Genomic DNA, 20,529 nt, shown 5'->3' with positions numbered 1-20,529 from the left:
AGCTTATAGCCTCTTGAGAAACAAGCAGTTGTTTTTTTTTTAATTTGGAAGTTTTAGTTACTCTATAAACGTTCAGAATTAGGTTGAATATGTAGGGGAAACCCGTGTAAAACCGTATACCGGGGTAAAACCGTAGACTGCCCATATATCTGTCACTAATTCATATTTTACCGCGCTTAATGCGCTCGTTGTCGTCCGCCAATAGGAGCTATTCACCAGCAAAGGCTATAGGCTGTATGCACGCGCTGCGGAAAAATATTCAAAATAACTGTTTTTTGGTGTGTTCAATGTTATTTTTCGATATACTACTGAAGCCTAATGAGGTGAGTTACTGATTAATTACATTGAATTGTGTGTCTTTTGTTATAGTTACCGATAATTCATAAGAGTAAAAAATCGTTTGCGTGTGTAGTTGTGAGCGACTAGTTTGTACTTGTTACCCTCGGGCCACAACCGTATGGGGTGAAACCGTATATTATATGATTTTGACCTTAACCTATGATTGACAAATACAATGTATTTTATTGTTTTAAACACTGTCAAAATGCAAAAAAACAACTAATAGGTAAGAATGGGATGTAGAGGCAATGAAAAAATCAATTAAACCCAAAAAAAATCATTGACATGTCTGTACTGCCTTGACGAATACGGTACAAGTCGCGTCAATGAAGAATGGTGCAGTGTACAGTTTGCAAAAAGATGGGCTCATGATGGCTGTACCGGGTACGACTCAGAAGAGTAATGTTAGTTTCATATGTATGGCATGCGTTGCTGATAACTAGCTACCGGGTCAATATCGTATACGGTATACGGTTTTGTACAGGTGTCGGGTCAAAACCGGAAAAGGCAGCGTTTTTGTTTTGTTATGAAAATTTCATTTTTTGTTAAGGTTTTCGTAATTTTGTTTGTGGCATGATTTTTCCACTTAAATTAACTAAATAAACGTGTTTATTAGATTACTTGGTCTTTTGTAATTTCTACCCTAGAGCTTCTAATCCTTAGCTATACGGCATTGCCCCGGTCTCCCCTACAAAAATTTGCACGTTTGGCCTAAGGTAACCGAACCTTTTGCACGTTAGTTATGATAACCTAATCTGGGTTCCAACTTTCTTAACTTCCAATAACAGAGGGAAACGAACATTCGCGATGGTTTTAGTAAAAAAATGACTTAGTTGTTAATTGTAAATAAGAACCTATTATTATTGCAATTTTATGCCAATAGCACCTTATGACCAACTACATTGTATCTCTTTTTTGGGCTCAATTGTTTTTTTTTTCTCAGCCAGCGTGGGTACGGGTTCAGAATGTTATAAGGTATATGCTACCCAATAGAGGATGGCAGTCCAGCCCTCCATCGTGATACACTGGAAGACGGTGAGCATAGCGAAGCCGATGTTATCAAACGACGTGATGCCCTTGTTCGGTCCCTCCCACTTTTCTAAACACGTGCTCTTATCGTATTCGCAAACGTTGGCCCCCAACGGCGCCAAACTCTTGTTGTCTGCGTTGCACGGCGTGGCACTGTCGCCCTCATTCATTATTTCATCTGCGAAAATAGAAACGTCGTTATAGCTTACGCAGTTTAGAGAACATTCGCGTTTTAGCAAGCTAACCCAGGTTTCGATGTCTCAGCGCCACTTGCACCATCCCGCTAAAACCGGGGTTAACCGGTTAAACCGTTTACCCAGTGTCAAATTGTACCTACTGGTAACCATGGTAACTCCAGGTTTGACCAATTAGTAAATGGTGCAAGTGGCCCTTAGGGTGTCACCGCGTTTGTCGACGCCGAATTAATACAGTAAAATTATACATTTAGCGTTTCCGTCAAATCCGGAAGTTCTGATTTTTTGCAGACTTATTTAGGATGTTGGTCCAATTAACAATCCAAGTTGGTGACCTCGAGCGCCGAACGCAACTTTGTCAAAAATCGAAAAACTTGCGAAATTTTCGGTTTTTGTTTAGTTTTGGGCGATTCTAACCCTAAAGGACTAGTTTTTGATAGTACCTTCTTGAGACGTTTTTAAAGAAGACTAAATTTGCTACAATACGAGATTAGAACTGTCTCTGTAAATTGAATAGTTTCCGAGATAAAGGCTTTCAAAATTTAGATTTTTTTGAAATTGAGCTTGTAAGCTAAGTGAGTGCAGTGAGTATGCACTTTTGACTCAGGCGATGCCGCTTGGCACGGTTGTTCCTAAGGTCAAACAAAGCTGATTTGGCGCGGTAGCCACGACATCGTACCGTGCCTACCCCCCAAAAAGGGAGGGGAAAGGGTCGGATCCCCAGGTCCAATCTAAGCTATATTTCTTCCTGCTCTTAGCAACTAGGGCAAGTTATATATGATTTTCATATAATTTAGAGCTTCCTTATTCTATAAAGTATCACTTCAAAGCAGGCATTAATAATTTTTTTTGGAAAAATATGAAGCGGATTGAGTGACGATTTCCATAGAAATGTATTTATGGCCAAAGTTAAAAGTTAAAAATCTTTAAAAAAACACTTAACTTGGCGTTTTAAAAGTATGAATATAATGTTTTCATCCCTAAATTATATGAAAATGATATATAACATACCCTAGCTCCTAAGAGTAGGAAGAAATATAGCAAAGATTGGACCTAGGGATCCGACCTTTCCCCTCCCTTTTTGGGGGGTATGCACGGTACGATCTCGTAGCTACTGGGCCAAATCAGCTTTGTTTGACCTTAGGAACAACCGTGCCAAGCGGCATCGCCTGAGTCAAAAGTGCATACTCACTGCACTCACTTAGCTTACGAGCTCAGTTTCAAAAAAATCTCAATTTTGAAAGCCTTTATCTCGGAAACTATTCAATCTACAGAGACAGTTCTAATCTCGTATTGTAGCAAATTTAGTCTTCTTTAAAAACGTCTGAGGAAGGTACTATCAAAAACTAGACTACCTTTAGGGTTAGAATCGTCCAAAACTAAATAAAAACCGAAATTTTCGCAGGTTTTTCGATTTTTGACAAAGTTGCGCTCGGCGCTCAAGGTCACAAACTTGGATTATTAATTGGGCCAACATCATAAATAAGTCTGCAAAAAATCAGAACTACCGGATTTGACGCAGAAGAGCCACGTTACAAAATTCTACAATTTCACTGGATTAAATAGGAAACGGCTCAGAAAGATTTCTATGTCATAAGAACGACAAATAAATCGTCATTTGTTTCGCTTCGGCTTGGACTCCGAAATTAGCTGGCTCCAATTTCACCACGGTGACAGGTGCGACAATTGTAAAACATCACTGTTGCTGACGTCACAGGCATCCATGGGCTACGGTTACCGCTTACCATCGGGCGGGCCGTATTCCTGTTTGCCACCATCATTGTTTTATTTAAAAAAACTTTATTATATCGGAAATAAACAGATATTTCTCTTGCTAAGTTTATGACAATTGTCACAAGAAACACTACAATTGTCACGAAATTCCGACATATACCTCATTACCTGTCAAGAATTACCTACAATTCTTCTAAATCTTGACAATTGTCAGAAACTTCGCAAAAGAAATATCTGTTTTTTTTCCGATATAATAAGGTTTTTTTAAATAATACAATGATGGTGGCAAACAGGAATACGGCCCGCCCGATGGTAAGCGGTAACCGTAGCCCATGGATGCCTGTGACGTCAGCAACAGTGATTTTACAATTGTCGCACCTATCACCGTGGTGAAATTGGGGCCTGATAATGTATTAATTTATAAGGTAGGCGGTACTGCGGTACCTATCCAGGAGGCGTATTCTGATTGTAATAACAGGTTATGAATTTGATTTGGATTTGTCATATTTATTTGCATTTGTTATATATGATCTGTCATTATCAAAAGTGACATTTCTGGTCGAAGAAGTTTCGCTTTTGAATCCATAACCTGTTTTTAGAATCAGAACACACCTCCAGTTTTCAAAAAGCACGCTAGTGGTGCATTAAACCCCGTACATATTTTTAAAAGTCATCTGTTCAAACCAATTCGGTGACGATAAATGCGTTGATACCCTCAAAGTATCTAACTGCATTTTAACTAGCAAAGGAGAATATAATATTGGCAAAAAAATATGGTAAAAATAGTCTAACTTAAAAGTTTCTGCAATTATTAATGCAATCTATCCAAGGAGATTGTTATAAGAGATTATAGGTTAACATAACTTAATTAAATAAAAAAGCGGTACTTCTTATTGTGACGATTCATTTTAAAAGTACCTATAACTTCGCATCGCAGCTTTGCCTGCGCTATGTGTCGGTGATTCTACTAAGTACTTAATCTTTATAATTGCAGTACAATGTACAATGAATCCAATCGCACATCCAATTTCATTTAAATTTGTTAAATTGACTAACTATATCACATTCCACAACGCAGGCACAGCTGCGATGCAAGTAAAAGCAATGCTTCCGTAGAACCTATTGATTAGTTTTTTACTCGCAGCGCACCTTGCTCGCACAAATAATATGAGCGAGTAGTACGGACGAGTTATGTTAAAATGAGATTTGACATCCATTTGCAAGTTGGGATTGTCATTCAGGTAACGGAAGCCTTGCCTATCAACACATGCTAGATAATGCTACATCACACCAATAATAATCGCTCATTGCTTTTCATACATTATTGTAAAAAAAAGCGAAAGATAAAGCTTAGCATGAACTAAATAAACCGTTTCGCACAGCATATAGTGTACATTGTACCAATATCTAGTTAGACAAAAATCTTCTACGAATGGTTTCGTGAAACATTTATGAATTCGTTTTCAGATTTTAATGTAGGTGTACGTTGCGGACTTTCAGCTTTCCGCAACTTCAGCTATATGAATTATGATTTATGTCATTAGTAGTAATACTCTTCAAAACTTATTGATTGAACTGAAAAAAATTGTATAAATCAATTGCAGTCCGTTAAAAAACAGTAAAACGACTACATAAGTAAAGTCCAACTAAACCCCGAACATTACAAATTTACATAATGGTAAAAAGGCACATTTATAAATTTGGAAATTGATAAAACTAAGAGAGTATATAGTACAACGAATATGGCTAAAAAGTGTCCCATACATAACCTAACAACTGATTTGTAATACGCTAGGTAAACATCGCAGTTAGCTTGGTTTCATATTCTTAATTCGCAACGACATTTTTATAAAACTCGCATGGCTGGCATTGCAAAAAGCATCTTAATTAAGTATATCTCAATACTACATAGAGAATAGAAAGTGAAACTAAAAATTATGATAAAAAAATCGTCAGACTGATCTTCTTCAACATTATTTAACACCTTTTAATTAAGTGTAAAAAATACAACAGAACGATCAGTTTAACAATTCGTAGTAAGTAGCTCTTAATGAAACGCGACAAGGTATTGTTGTGAATATATGCTACGTTGGTAACTTACACTCATCAATTTCTTTATAATGCTAGCGTACGAAAAAAATGAGAGTTCACTCTCAGAAAATTTAAGCACACATGTAACTTTAAAAAGAAGATCAAGTCAATGATAGAACTTGCCACGTTTCAGAATAAGATGACTAAATTGTCCATGACAACATCTAGTGCGAACGTGCATTATGTGACGGAATTTTCAGGCATTCATGCTATCTGCACATGAAACTACCTATGACAAGATACTTACTAATATCTTCTAAATTATAACAAGTCTTATGAAGAGCCCCGGAATAGAACTCCAGGCCGATGATAGCGAATATAACGATCGCAAACAGCACCAGTAATCCGATCTGCAGCAGTGGCGCCATGGCCTTGATGATGGACTTCAACACCACTTGCAGACCTACATGGGAAAATAAGCATTAAAAATTGTAACTACTCCTTATGTAAGATTTACTCAGCGACAAGGCTTCAGTATTCATGACTCTCTTTTTGAGCATTTATTTAGTTTGAATGGAGGTAAGAGTGCGTTTATAACAACATATTGAGGTCCTACAGACTTTGAATTCATCATTTTAATCGCACTCTCAAACCTGTCGAGGAGGTGTAGGTATAAATAAAATTATCACGGAATGAATGATTGGAAAAAATAAATATGTCTGACGCACACTTTGTTAAGGGCTCGTTCGTAAATTGACGTAAAACATTTTCATTCATCACCTTCAAAATAAATGATATGAAGAAATAACTGGATGTAACCGTCACTAAAATTTTATGAGAAATAATTGGGTTAGAACTTAAACAAATCGTGCACAAGAACAATGGATATTTGCTGTTGCATAATTTAAATGATAAAAAAAGAAGCGCGTTACTCATTCGAAGAAATTTAACATGTTTCTCCATTTATTATGCATGCTTAAAGTACATGCCAGTGTCATTTGTTTCAAGAAATATTAAGGTTTGAATAAAAAATGACTGACATTACAATACTTTTAAATATCGCATACCATTTCCGCTGTGTTTAAAAGGTTAGTTATGTATATTATTTAACGCATTATACATGAATCAAAATAATTAGTCGACTTTTAATGCTTAGTTAGTTTGTTTTTAATATAAAATTAAGTACTATTTAGGTTTAAAACTCAGTTCCCTTAATTACTTTTTAGTTTTCACAACACAGTGTACATAATAATATGGTAAAAAGTCACCTTTGAAACACAGCGACCAAACAGACAATTCAATGAACAGTTAAATATAATCCAATATTATGCAACAGCCAGTGCATGTAACAACGTAAACTATGCTAAGAATGTGCTAAAACTCACTAGGGACGCCCGATACTAATTTAAGGGGCCTCAGCACCCTAATGGCACGCAAGGTTCTGAAGTCGACATCCGGCGCGATGTTCGGCTGCAGCGTGACGATACTGCCAAACACACACTTGATACTATAGCATGAACTAGCAACTAAATTAAGAACAAAATTACTACAGGGACCTCGCTCCACTGGCTGTATGTTTGCAAAGATCAAATTAAAAAATACTAGCCAAAATATGGTGTAAACGGGGAACGCGTCATACTCCCCATAATTTGATTTGAATGCCTGTATCTAATGTAGAATGTAGTGTTAAAACCACCATACCATACTAAAACAAATTTAGTTTCTAAAGTGCGATGCTAAACTACTACACTACATTTAAGAGTCTGGTGGGGCGAATTTAGCACAAAGAAAAACCTTCATTCTCAACATTTGACTAATTAAGCTTTTAGTTATTTTTCTTTTCTGGGAGTCGATTTCCATGTTATATTATTTTCAAATCTTAGCTTTCATAAGAACTAAATTTTAGTTTCCGGGCACTGAACAAGAGACGCTCTGAAGAAAACAAGGATACCTATACTAAGTACCCACTTTTAATTTTTCTTCAAGCTCTATGTTTATACACAAGTATAAAGTTGCTTTTAATTAGATCAATGCAGATGGCAAGGTGGTCATTAGGTTATGTACTAGTAGTGTGTTAGAACTAGTAGTGTGTGGTTGTAAAGCATGAAGGCCGGTGGAGAGAGGCCCGCAGGAAGGTGCTTGTCGGGTGTTAGTTTGTACAAGCCGCTGGTGCGGCCGGCCAAGCACACTCCCTGTCTGTACCAAATCACGAGGACTAGCTTCGGTTACTACGAGACTAAAGTATTGTCACTAATTAGTCTTGATTATTGATGATCTAATCACATGTTATAATTCACGCATTTTAATCTAAATACGTCATATATTTCAATTAATAACTAAAATATATAGTCCTTTATCTAAGTTTAATAAGTTTTAGCCTTTTTATACACATACCAAAATCGTACTAAGTATTATATGCAACAGGTAGCCGAAATCCAAAGTATACATAAAACACTTTCTCATAATAATCAATAAATGACAAAAAAAAGATCACACATCTTCTAAAACTGTTACAAAACTTCTGTATAATAAATGCCGAGGAATCGACACTACTTTTTTTTACTAAAATGTTTGTAAAAAAGTTCTATTTTCAAAACTAGCGATATAAATTAGTTATCTACTGTTAAAAAAGTCGATAATCGAAAAGATCTAGCGAGAACGTTCTATACAATAATAAGTTAGGTATTTAGTGAACTTTTCGCCAATTACTGTGAATTACTTGGAATCCGCGAGACGAGCTTCAGCGGGCGGAGGACTCGGAAGGAGCGCAACATGCGCAGGTCTACGTCGACGTTGTATTCGGCGAAAATCGTCATCGACCTAGCCGTAGCAAGCTGAGTCAGTGGCGTCATACCGAACAGTGCTCGGCGCAAGTAAACAACAATGACAACCGAATGCCTACATTATAACAACTTTAATATCGTATTTCATATTTATATTAAAAACGTTGCCTTTGCAATGCACACTGTGCTTAATAATCAATTACGTTATTTCTAATCAGAATTATTTTTTTATTATAATAGCAACCATATTTCCACTTAAATAGACGATAAATGAGTTAAAAAAGTTGATAACTTACCCGGTTACTACAACGAAAAAATCCATAATGTTCCAAACGTTTCTAAGATACGAGCCCCTGTGTAAAACAAAACCTAAAGCTAAAATTTTTAACGAGGCTTCTACACAAAATATTCCTAAAAAGTACGCCTCGGTCTTTTCCTGTAACAAAAAGAAAGGTGTCAAGAACTTCTAATATTTAAATCAGGCAATACCATCTAACGGTGTGACATCAAACACGCTTGGTTACTAAAGATGTAATGGTTCTATTTGGTTCTATTTAACGAAGTTATAGGCTTGTTCCTGAGGATGCTGCTTGAAGTTAATAACGGCCCGATTCGATCAATGCTTATAAGAAGTCACACAGTCATATTGGTCAGTGTCAAAAGTGACGTTTTTTTATTGAACAAATGTCACTTTTGACACTGACAGATCGGTCTCGTACCGCTGTGACTTCAAGCATAGTCCGAATCAGGCAGTAATGGGGCCCACTGATTAACAGTCCGCCGGACGGTATCGGCCTGTCACTTAGAACAAAATTTTGACAGTTCCGAACAACTGACAGGCCGATACCGTCCGGCGGACTGTTAATCAGTGGGCCCCTTTTGACAAGATAGACGCGGACACCATTGGTGTTGGAAAAGTTGTTCAGGTGTGGTAAGTATTCAGAATTAGAGTAGGCAGACTGACTGTATTTACTGCATGTATTTCTTGATATTGCCGAATCATGGTAAGGAAGTTTTCAAATTCTACTCTTTCGTGTATATGTAATATATTTTTTTTAATTACCACCAGTTAGTTAGTTTGTTAATTAAGTACTAAATACTGAATCATTACAATAAAAACAGGCATCTCAAGTAACCATGCATGCGCTAAGTACCTATAGTAGGTCCGTTAGATAGTATTGTTGAAATATTATACACTTTAAGATGTAAACAAATAAGCACAATTTACCAGATTCTGTGCTAAGATGGTCTTGTCGCCGTTGGGCAAATGCTCCTCCAGCGCCAGCACCACGCAGTTGGCTATGATGGTAAGCAGCACCGCGTACTCGAAGGGTGGCCACTCAATGATGAACTTTGTGTACCTGGAAATAAAGGCTGATTTATTAGACCAATATTCTAACTGAATGTGTATCTTAATTTTGGATTACCTACGTGATTTTTGTACGTTTGTAATGTCAACATCAAGCTCACAGGAAAAACTGCAGGGAAACAGTCAATCTATAAAATAGAATCAGTCTATACTAATCTATAATGTTCTGCATCCATCCTAAATTGTTTTAGCTAATACAATTAATTTATTATTTATAATTGTAAAATAAATTCCCAAAGGACGTTGAAATGCGGAAGCCTTAGCGTAAGTCACTTTTTATCTCTAGATATCTCTGTATAGGCTGACTACTAAAGTTATTGCCCACTACATAACAATTAGCCACTCTTAACAATAAGGCTTCAATTGTCTTGTATCTTTCTGATTTGTTAGGAGTGGCTAATCACTATGTAGTGGCCAATAACTATAGCAGTTACCCTATGCAATTTAAATTTACACCAATTAATAACTAAAAACACAAAATGAAATCATAACTCGCGATTCCTCTCGCGGAAAGACCCTTTTTCGCTTTATCTACGCATAGTTAGGTTAGACTAACTATGCGTAGATAAAGCGAAAACGAATGTGCATGTGCGATTGTGCAGCTGACGGTAACGCCCTGTATAATACCTTATAGGGTTATGATTTTAATTGCATCGCCTCTGCACTATCAGCTTTCCATACACGTCTCATTAAATTGGTGTTTGCTGGATAATGCACTTAACCCTCATAGCAGCAATTTTGTAGAACACCGTCGTAAACTACTTGAGGCTTACGAGTATAGTTAACGATCGGTTCTTCCATTGCTATAACTACCTATGTATAATAAAGAAATGTACCTATACTTAGATTATGTGCGCTAAGTGGCCATTAATGGTGGAGTATCAGCCTGAGCAAATGACAAGGCACTGATGAAGTGTAAAGGAAAGGGTCTTCAGGGAAAAGCTTTAACCTTTTACCTTATCACGTTAAAGTAATCTACGCTTAATATATCTAATAGTAATACTAAGTAGGTACCGACTATTACGCAAACAGGGAATTGATTAGGCTACGTACTTTATTTTTCACTTATTAATCACGTTAATTTTAACCGGTTTTGAGATACAGTTTGTTAAACATTAGTGCAAAAATCTGTGTTTCAACCCTAGCAAATATATCCTATTGAATGACATGACATGTGTCAATTTAAAATGTAAGTAAATAACTTTGTAGGGTTGTCACTCATATAGAAATATTACATTTTAATGATTTTGTTTTAGTTTTTAATTCAGCTTTACGATTATAATAACTCGATTGTAGATCACTTAGATAACACTATCCTTTCAGCTCAGTCTCTAGAAATATTTCACCTTGTATAATACCACATGGTAAACAACATGTTAGATGTAGACCTAACATGTTGTTTACCACCCACGCCTAGCATTTTTCCTATAATACAGCAATGGTAAATAATCGCCTTAGTTGAGATTAAATATGTATTAAGTACCTAATTAAGTAATATTGGGTCTAATGATAAGAGTTACATACAGGGGGCGTCCCTAACAAAAATCCATATGTCATAGCGAACAAAAAAAGGGCGAGATTAAAATGTGATATTATTAAAGACAAACATTGTTCAATATGTCAGCTCTCACATTAGTAAGTCAACGCTTCTATTATACTATCGCCATTTATCAAAGAGAACTAAACAAAAAACATGCCTTTACCTGAAGCTACGATGAGTCATGGTATAATAATATACTCCGCCTGGTACTCCATTCCCGTCTTTTCTAGGTCACCTAACTGACACGGGCCTACGTCATCATGCGACAGCGCTATATGATAATATGCGATAGCGCTATATATAGCGGCCATGTTGTTGTGACGTAGGCCCGTGTCACTCTGGGAATGGAAGACCATGTTTTATTAGACTATGCGATGAGTAACCCTTCGTCCCTCACGCTCGCTGCGTTGACCGCCATACATTAGTTTTTCACACTTGTGCGGCGAAATAATTTGTTAAGACCGTTTCTATTTTCGTGGCGGAGGTAAGGTTTTGCTTACAGGTATAATGTCATACTGTGCTGAGACAAGTGACGAATCGACACAAAAGAATGGCCAGAATGGCACTTTCAAGCTACCCTATTTAGTTATGAAGCGTGAATACCCGAAATATCACAGAGATTACTTTCCTATCTCTTATTAAAAAATTGAAATTTACGAGCACTGGTTCTATATTATATCTTAGGTACAAGTAGGTACTACGCAACTAAATACCCTTAACCTAGTCGTAATACCCACCATAGAAAGTTTTTCAACTTTTAATTTGAACCTTGTTCTATAAGTAAATTGGAACGAATTTAGTTTGTTTTAAAAAGCAACGAAACAAAAGAAATGCTACTTTATTTGGTTCATGAAAAGTTCAAATTAGATTGCATGAATATGTACCTACCTACATTGTAATGTACATTTAGACTCAGGAGGTTAATACTCGTACTGTCTTTTGTCTCCGCGATTAGTTCATATACCTACAGATGTAAAAGTTGCGAGGACTTTTCAACTTTGGAAAATTTCCAAAGTTGAAAAGTCCTCTGTTATTTCTGGAAAATATCACCAGATTTAAAGGAAGTTTTCATTTAGGAAATGCGGAATTTTGGTACCCATACAAAATAATAGGTTCGTGTATGAGCGCAAATTTTCCACATGGAATAATATCGGTAGCTTATTTAGTTATTTTATTTCATCTGTATTAAAATAAAATTATCGAAATAGGTTGATATAATCCTTAAAAAATATAAACCTAATGAGTAAAATACATTTTATCCTAAATTGATGAGTAAAATACTATTTAATTCAATACGCATTACAACCGCACATTATTACATTTTCATTAAATTCAATTCAGTTCACACAACGCGAATTTAATATACTGAATTTAATATAAATACCACATGACATAATTGTACATATTTATATTCGCGGCTGATGTTACGTAATTAAGCACCCATGCCCACTGCCCATATACCGTGAAGTGCCCAATGATTGCTAAGTAGGTATCCTTTACAGTTATTGGCTCCTAACTGTAGGAGTCATTTCTCCTGGATATAATGTTGAAGAGTCGGGAACTGATAACTATGTACCTATATACTCGTATATTTAGATAATGACTTACAACAATTATACGGCTCTATTCGGGAAATGAATTTGAGATTCACTAGATATGAAATAGTAAAGATATGTGACGTTCCACGGCAAAATGTACCTTATGGCGGCTGGCGCCGCGATTCGGGAAATGAATCACGGCTCGATTCGGAAAATGAATTAGATTTCTACTAGACTTCAACAAGTTACGATACGGATAATTTAAAGATATTTGTAAGATAGATATGTCAAATTTGACGTTTCCGCGATTCTGGAGGTCCTCTTGAACGATTTCGACAAGTTATGACTTAGATATCCAAGTCACATCTAGTCGATATCTAATGTAGATCTAGTTGATCTCTAAATCGTCTCAAGATCTTGTGATTATCTCGAAATCCGAATAGGCCTGTTAGAGATTCACTAGACATGAAATAGTAAAGATATGTGACGTTCCACGGCAAAAGGTACCTTATGACAGCTGGCGCTTACGTCGCATAGCGCCGCAAAAATATTGGAGCGGCGTTAATAATAGCGTAAGCGCCAATCGCCATAAGGTACCTATTCCCGTGGGACGTCACATATCTTTACTATATCGTATCTAGTTAATCTCTAATTCATTTCCCTTATTGCGCTGATAAATTCATTACCTAATTCAATAGAACCTACATTAGACCTGACTATAACGGAGTAACTAAGAAGACCACATCTAATTAGTCTCAATTCCAGATAACATTAGACTCTAGAAGATGACAAGATCAGGGATTGTAAACTTTTCTGCGAAGTCGTAACATTATTTTTATATACTAAGAGTATCTTAGTGCTCATTACAATAATAATCTTTTACCTAAAACTTCATAACAAAATGCAGTCGTGACATTACATTTATTTCATTTTGTGGACTTTCGGAACGACTAATTCTCATAACCCAAAATTGTTGTTTCAAAACGGGCGAAACTAGAAGGTTTCCTAGTTGGCTACTTGGAGACCTAACAAAAAAATGTTGTCAAGAATCCTGGCAAACAATTTCTTGAAACCAGTTGTTTACCCCTGACTCTTTAGAAGTTTTATATGGAAACTATTTATTTATTGTAAACATATTGTAAACTACAAAAATTACAGTTCGTTATTATTTATAAATTATGATACGAAAGTCATTAAAATAATTGATAGATAAAGTGAAAGTATTTTACACTTCGATATTTTATTCGTATCTAGTTTTGGAGCGTATAATTATAAGCCTTTGCTTATTGATTGACATGTGACATAAAATTTAAAATGTTGCTTCATAAAGACCATTTTGCGTGCACATTGCCGCATTGTCGTGGCTGTTGGTGTTGAATTAGTTAAGTTAGAACAAACTTTATGTAAATGTGAAACGGCCCGATTCAAACTTTAAGATACGTCAATTAATAGATCTAAAAAAGATATGCATTAGATATGTCAGTATCAAATGTGACGTTTATTTAAACAAAAACGTCACTTTTGACACTAACATCTAATCCATATCGTTTCTAAATCTATTAATTGACGTATCTTAAACTGAATGAAAACTATTTATAAGTATACTAATACTAAGTAAGGTACTCTGTTACTAATAAACTTGTGTTCAGTTTATTATGGAAACGCCGCCGCCGGCGCTTAGCTACTTCTGCTAAACCGAACTAAATGACATTCTTGTGACGGCAGTGCGGCACGTTCAGCTGCGAGCTCGTTGACACAGATGCGATATCGATTTGCACTGGCCTACAAACTTGTTTACGGAAACATTTCTTAAGACATTGCGAACTTCTGCACTGTTCATAAACGTAACAAAAAGTACATAATTATAATAAAAATGTTTTAAACACTTATACAATGACTCCTTTTTGAAACAATGGCCGAAAACTGCTCAAAGCCAAAGGGAGGAATGAAAAAAACGGGGAGGCCTTTTCCCAGCCGTGGGCCATAATAGGCTCTCAATAATAATTTAATACTGTGTAAAATCATTAACTAAATGTACCCTTTATACAAGAAAGATAAAATATTTTTCTTCAAAGGAAAAGTGAAATAAAAACTTGTAATAGAAAAATATGTTTTCCATTAGCTAAATGCTCTAGTAAAGAAAATGCTTTTTATTAAAGTTATCAGCGCCTTTGACAGAGAACTAGAGAAAATAATTTAAATTCTGGGAAAAATATGCTTAGTTTTCCTGGCATCAAAAATAAAGAAGTAACCGCTGTAACAAACAGCAAGTGCTTATTTCTTTAGAAATTATACCATTTCTTATATTAACGTTTATTATTAATTATTAATTCACTGCGAACTCGAGCTGCATGGTACGCTTGTAGCCGATAATATATTCTTTCCGCTTTATAGCGAAATACGCCTATGAATAGTATTGAACAGATAATCCGCCGCGCAGGTAGCAGGCAGTGAATGTGTTAAAATACTATTTACCCCGACAGCCAAACACTAACCAACTATGACAACCTGACATTTCAGTACAGGTTATATCATTTGAATCCACTGTACTCCAATCCAGATAGGATTACACAAACACAGAAATGGTTTGTACTGTATAGTTTGTGGTGATAATTATAACATAGGCCAATCAAAACAAGTGGGTTTTGAAATACCAACTTTGGATTGAGTGAATATTTTGAGAATTAATCGTTCCGATACGACACGGAAATGATACATTTATGAAATTAATAGTACTAGTTATGTCATGACTGCATTTTATTTTTATTTGACTAACTTTTAGGTAAATGTATATTGTTTTCTGTAATGAGGTGTGCAATAAAGAGTATTTGTGTTGTATTATTTATAATATTCTTTTTATTTAAAGAAAGCTCATTACAATATTATAACTGCGCAGAAAAGGTTCATAATCCCTGGTCTGGTCATCTTCTAGAGCCTAATCTTATCAGCAGGCCTATTATGGATGGCTTTATCCACGTGATAAAATATTTGTCACTTTTTAACGGAGCGCGATTAAAAGTGACGAATAACGTTTTATCACGCTGTCACGTAGACAAGAACGACCATCATATCCGTACTGGAATGAAGTAAACGTAAAAAAATATTGGTGTTATGAGCGAAATAAGATTCAACTAACTAGCCTACTTATATAGTTACATAACACATTCACTGCCCCCAACGCACATGTGCGTTCACCGTCATACAAGTTTGTTCCTAGGCCACGCCCCCTGGCAGTGAATGCGTTAAGCCAACATGAGACGGTAATAATAGTTGCATCCACTCATTTCAAATTGCCAACATCATGAATAGAGTTCAAGCCTGCCTCGCCAACAACAAGAGCCGTCAACGCTTTTTGCTCTTTATTCAATCTTTAAAGAGAGCTCTGAATATCTTATTCGTTTTAAATTATTCTGACATCCCTATAGTTTTCACAGTGCAAGTAAACCACGTCTTGCAGTTAAGACAAAATGAAATGAACTCTATGGCCTATGTTGTTGTTCATACAGTTAGCTGAATGAAAACTGAAAGTACCTAATTGAACCCTTTATAAAAGACTTTTTTAATTTCTATCGCTCGATTTCGTCACTCGAAAATCGGTGGAACCCGTCGAAATGCTATTTTTTTAAATACGAGCGATAGAAATTTGGAATCGAGTGGTATTGACCACTCGTTTTCAATTCTATTAGTAGAATTTAAATGCCTAGTAGCGGAGATATTATTGAACGAAATACACGAAATCGAGCGGTCGAAATTCAGAAATCGGCCCCCAGGACGAATTTGAAGAGTATATATGTCCGGGCACGTAAAAGGGTTTTTAGTCAATTGTGTCATACTATGCATAAATTAAACCTAAATGTGCATCCGAGTACAACGTATTGCTGCTTTTTTTAAAGCCAACCAGCAGATCAGACACTATTACCTACTTGGAATTACGTTACTAAATAATGACGTTCCTACGTTTGGTAATGACATTCCAGAACCTCCCCACACACTTGTCAATATTCTAAATCATTACTAGCCACGGGCAGTTTAAATTATTATTTTCCCAACCTTTTAGCTTAGTTGCGTTTGCGTAATACCATCAGATATATCAGAGCGGCCGAGGTGCTATTTTTGACTTCATGTTTAAAATCCGAATTTAGTGTAGCTGATACTTTTGAAAGCGGACTGTAGTGTAGATATACATTATATCTCTATTCGTTAAAACATAGGCTGTTGATGATGATTTTACGACTTGTAGGTGAAGTCAACATCAAATACATAATTACAGCCAAAGTGGCAAAAATTTATCGTAACAAACCTTTGTTACCATAGAACTAGGAATGTGTTCCGATATATATTTGGCCACTGGCTATCCCTATTTATTTGATGCTGACAATACGCGTACGTGTACCCTCTTCTAATCATCAAATGCATATAAGAGTTGCTAGTACATAATATGGACGTACCTCCGTATAGGATTTTCGTCGGAGAGTATGAAGAGCGACGTGGGCCCCGGAGTAGCGGGCGGATGCGCGCCGCCCATGGTATCAGCTGGCGCCGCGCGCGCTTGCGCGCCCGCCGCCTCCTGCGCTGCCGCCAACCTGGAAACGCAGCACCAGCACATCAATACAACTACATTTATATGTATAATAAAAAAGGGATTAAATTACATTTTCTTTCTTATTAGGTCTCAAGTGATCCAGTTTCTTGTGAGGATTATATGCCTAGATAGGACCAATTGCATTATGGCAATACAAAAGCCAGAAATGAGATTCAATGTCCGTGTGACAAAGTGACATCCGTATTCCGTGCTTACACTAATTGATATTTTGACTGTGCGGCATTTACTCGTATTATATGACACACATCACGATTTTCTTGTACACATTTGAAATTGTAAATATAATATAAAAATTGTATTAGTTAGTATGTCTTAGTTTTTGCATGCATTTCATTTAGCATGTATTTTTCTTCTCATACAATGTAAGAGACTTTAGTTTAGAGGATACCCCAAAAGTTTATGGATTTAGTAATTCTGTAGAGCGGTCACCACGATGCAGGCCTAGCCTAGTGTAAGACCACTGAGCTAGTTATGTAATTTTATCTTCTTTCTTTTAATAAACTAATCACTTATTACTAATTGATTATTATTTATTATTTTATATCGATTGGGTAATATTTTCCTTTCTGTTTTCGCAATTGCAAAAAAGAAAACCAATATTTAGCAAACCTTGTGACAAAAAACAAAATTGAAACGGGACAATAATTGCAATATAAAATTATTTATCTCTGTGTTGATGAAACGTCGGATTCTGTAGTAAAAAGGTGGCAAATGTTTTTATTTGAGCTCTGGATGGAACTAGTATCCAGTGACATTTATTTGCGTCTTATTAGAGGTGACTAACCGTTCAACAATAACCGAATTATCAACGGAACTTTTGAAGAACTGACTTTAGAACTCTTTCTCTATGAAGATCTTTGGGGCAACCAATATAACAACCACTTAGTATAAATTATTAGGTATTATTTTCAAGAGATCGGATCCTATAGAGCAGCTACAAATGTTATTCGGCAATATGAATGGATGATTCAATGTAACGTGCATTGCACATGGATTTAATCGAGTGCAATAGCTAACGTAAAGAATTTTTTCCGCAACCGAAATTTAAAAGTTTAGTTACTATTTATTCGTCGATACACGTGTATAATGTGTTACAACCCTGGTTATATCACTATACAAATTATAAACTAACTGTCTAAGAGGTTAAAATACCAGTAACCAGCAATGTAATTAAAAAAAGTGTTCGATCATTTTCAGTACTGGACTCATTTTCCCATAAACTAGTCAGTGTGGACCTTTCTACACTGACTGAGGTTAGTCATTTATCTAAAAGTTATTTAAGTCATTTAAAATGGATTTATTCTAACAGACGTTAAATAATTACTGTAAAATCCATGGAGCAAATTTTAATAATTTATTTAAAGTATTAAAAACTTTAAAACATTTTTAGCCTCGTTCTATTTGTTTATAAAAAATTAAGGTTCAAAATAGTATACAAACCGTAATAGTTCTGTCATGAAAGTTGAACGATGATAAGTGGGCCATACTGAAAGTTTCTGGATTCTGATATATGAGACGACTTATTTGTTCTAAGTGATGGCCAGTCCAGGAATTATCAGTATAACTAACCTAAGTACCGATGTTTATACTGAAGGGACCAGTATAAAAAGTGATAAAATGTATGAAAACAAGTTGCAGGAACCAGTGCAAATCGTATTAAACGTGATCGTATTCAAGCGGGTTCTGCTGTAGGTAATAAAAATACCTACCTATTTTCTACTAAGAATAGTTTTCCTACTTCCTTCCTTGGTTGAGCCATAGAGGACTAAGAGGACTGAGTAAATATGGCGAAAATACACTGGACCTAATATCCTGTCAGATAGGTAACCTACCTATAGGTACATTAAATATGTTCTCGTGGCAGACTACGGCTGAAATCACTTACCGATCTATTTACTTGATAGGCGACCGTGAACTCAAATCGATACTTGAATATTTAGGTAATTGCGCAAAGTCCCATTGCGAGAAGCACTGCATTTAGTCACTTATACACCCACGAATGGTCTCTTAGCCAAATCAACTGGGGTGAGCACAAGCACAGGCTAATAAATAGCGAAGTGGCACGACACGAACGCAGCGCCCAAGAGCTAGGGCGGGAATGCGCTTGCAGCCTCCGCTCGCCCGGCTTCCACTTTGTTGCTCAGAACCAAACGGCCGTAGGTAGCCATGAGACTTGAACTAGTTAAGGCTTTTTCGAACGGCGTGGGAGGACTGCAACTCGTCGGCCGACTGAGTCATCGCTACGCGTGTTCTCAAACAATAATAGAGCAATCGGCGACCTAGTCGGCTGATCTACCTTCTGGTTGCGACGACGCATGTGTTATCAGGCTTGTCTAATAGGTATTTTGAAGTGTGAACTGGATTAGGATTCTGTTTATTTATCGGGAAACGGGGTTGGTGAAGACTTAACTTGTGTGAAATTCACTGGCGACGTACAGATAAATTTGTTTACCCGATTTTCACTAAATTTCCTACTAAATACCTATTTATGTAAAAGTTATTACAATGTATAAAAACATGTATTAATATTTATGATGAGACAACATGTTACGCGATGTTATCAAGGATCGATCAGATGTACGTCGTATAGGAATTGTTCTCCGTGTTACTATGTGAAACGCAAGCGCGTAAAGGTATAAAAAATATAAGTAATAGTGGAATGAAATATCTCAATTCCACTCGAGAAAGTGACAAAAGGAGACGGAGATAGCCATATGGGCTATACTGCTACTATTTTGTGATACCTAATTGGTTATATCTTGACCGATAGTGTATCAAATATTACATGCAGTTTTTATTTATCTAGATAATTTGTCACACTGTACAGCCTGTTATGAAACTTATGAAGTAAGAACACGCTCTCTTTGTAAATTGTTCTTAACTTTAACCCAACTATTTACGATACGATTAAGTAATAAAGGCTTTTCCAGTGTAGGATGAGTTGGAATTCTACATTCTAAAATACCAAGCTACCAAGACTTTCAAACTAATATAATTTATCGAGCATTAGCGAAGGTCTCCGTTTCAGCTTGGGCAAAAATGATTTCGTATGTCCGGATGTTCTCTGCAGGTCGCAGTTCTCAGTAGATTCAATTTTGTGAGCACGTTTGGTAGTCAGACAGAACTTTTCTGTTGTTTCGTTTGGAAAATGTTCAACATGGTGGAAATTCGACTTAAGTGCCAGTAGGGTCTATCGCACTTAAGACCATTGTAAGTTCGCTGTGATAATGACTCAACGAAGTATTTTTTTTAAAGATATGAAGCATATCGCGAGGCATGGCTCAGATATCGGTATTTCCTTCATCATTAACCGGTTTATGATTACTTACCGTGACTTTTATGTTCTTTAAATAATAAATTTAATAGACT

At 36.1% G+C, this 20,529-nt stretch overlaps 1 protein-coding gene across 1 annotated transcript in view; it reads right to left on the bottom strand.

Annotated features, from left to right (window-relative positions):
• The window catches only part of LOC134804267 (voltage-dependent calcium channel type A subunit alpha-1), a 100,259-nt gene that overhangs the window by 37,238 nt on the left and 42,492 nt on the right, over window positions 1–20,529 (bottom strand). The window contains 6 exon segments of the mRNA XM_063777240.1: window positions 1,326–1,546; window positions 5,635–5,790; window positions 6,713–6,813; window positions 8,407–8,546; window positions 9,339–9,471; window positions 17,006–17,140. Of these exon segments, the coding sequence (XP_063633310.1) occupies window positions 1,326–1,546; window positions 5,635–5,790; window positions 6,713–6,813; window positions 8,407–8,546; window positions 9,339–9,471; window positions 17,006–17,082 (828 nt within the window). The 5' untranslated portion in view covers window positions 17,083–17,140.

This window comes from Cydia splendana, chromosome Z (assembly GCF_910591565.1).
Source record: "Cydia splendana chromosome Z, ilCydSple1.2, whole genome shotgun sequence".
In the NCBI taxonomy this organism is placed as follows: domain Eukaryota; kingdom Metazoa; phylum Arthropoda; class Insecta; order Lepidoptera; family Tortricidae; genus Cydia; species Cydia splendana.
Note: the sequence above shows the minus strand (reverse complement) of the source record. Positions and strands in the feature narration are given on the sequence as shown.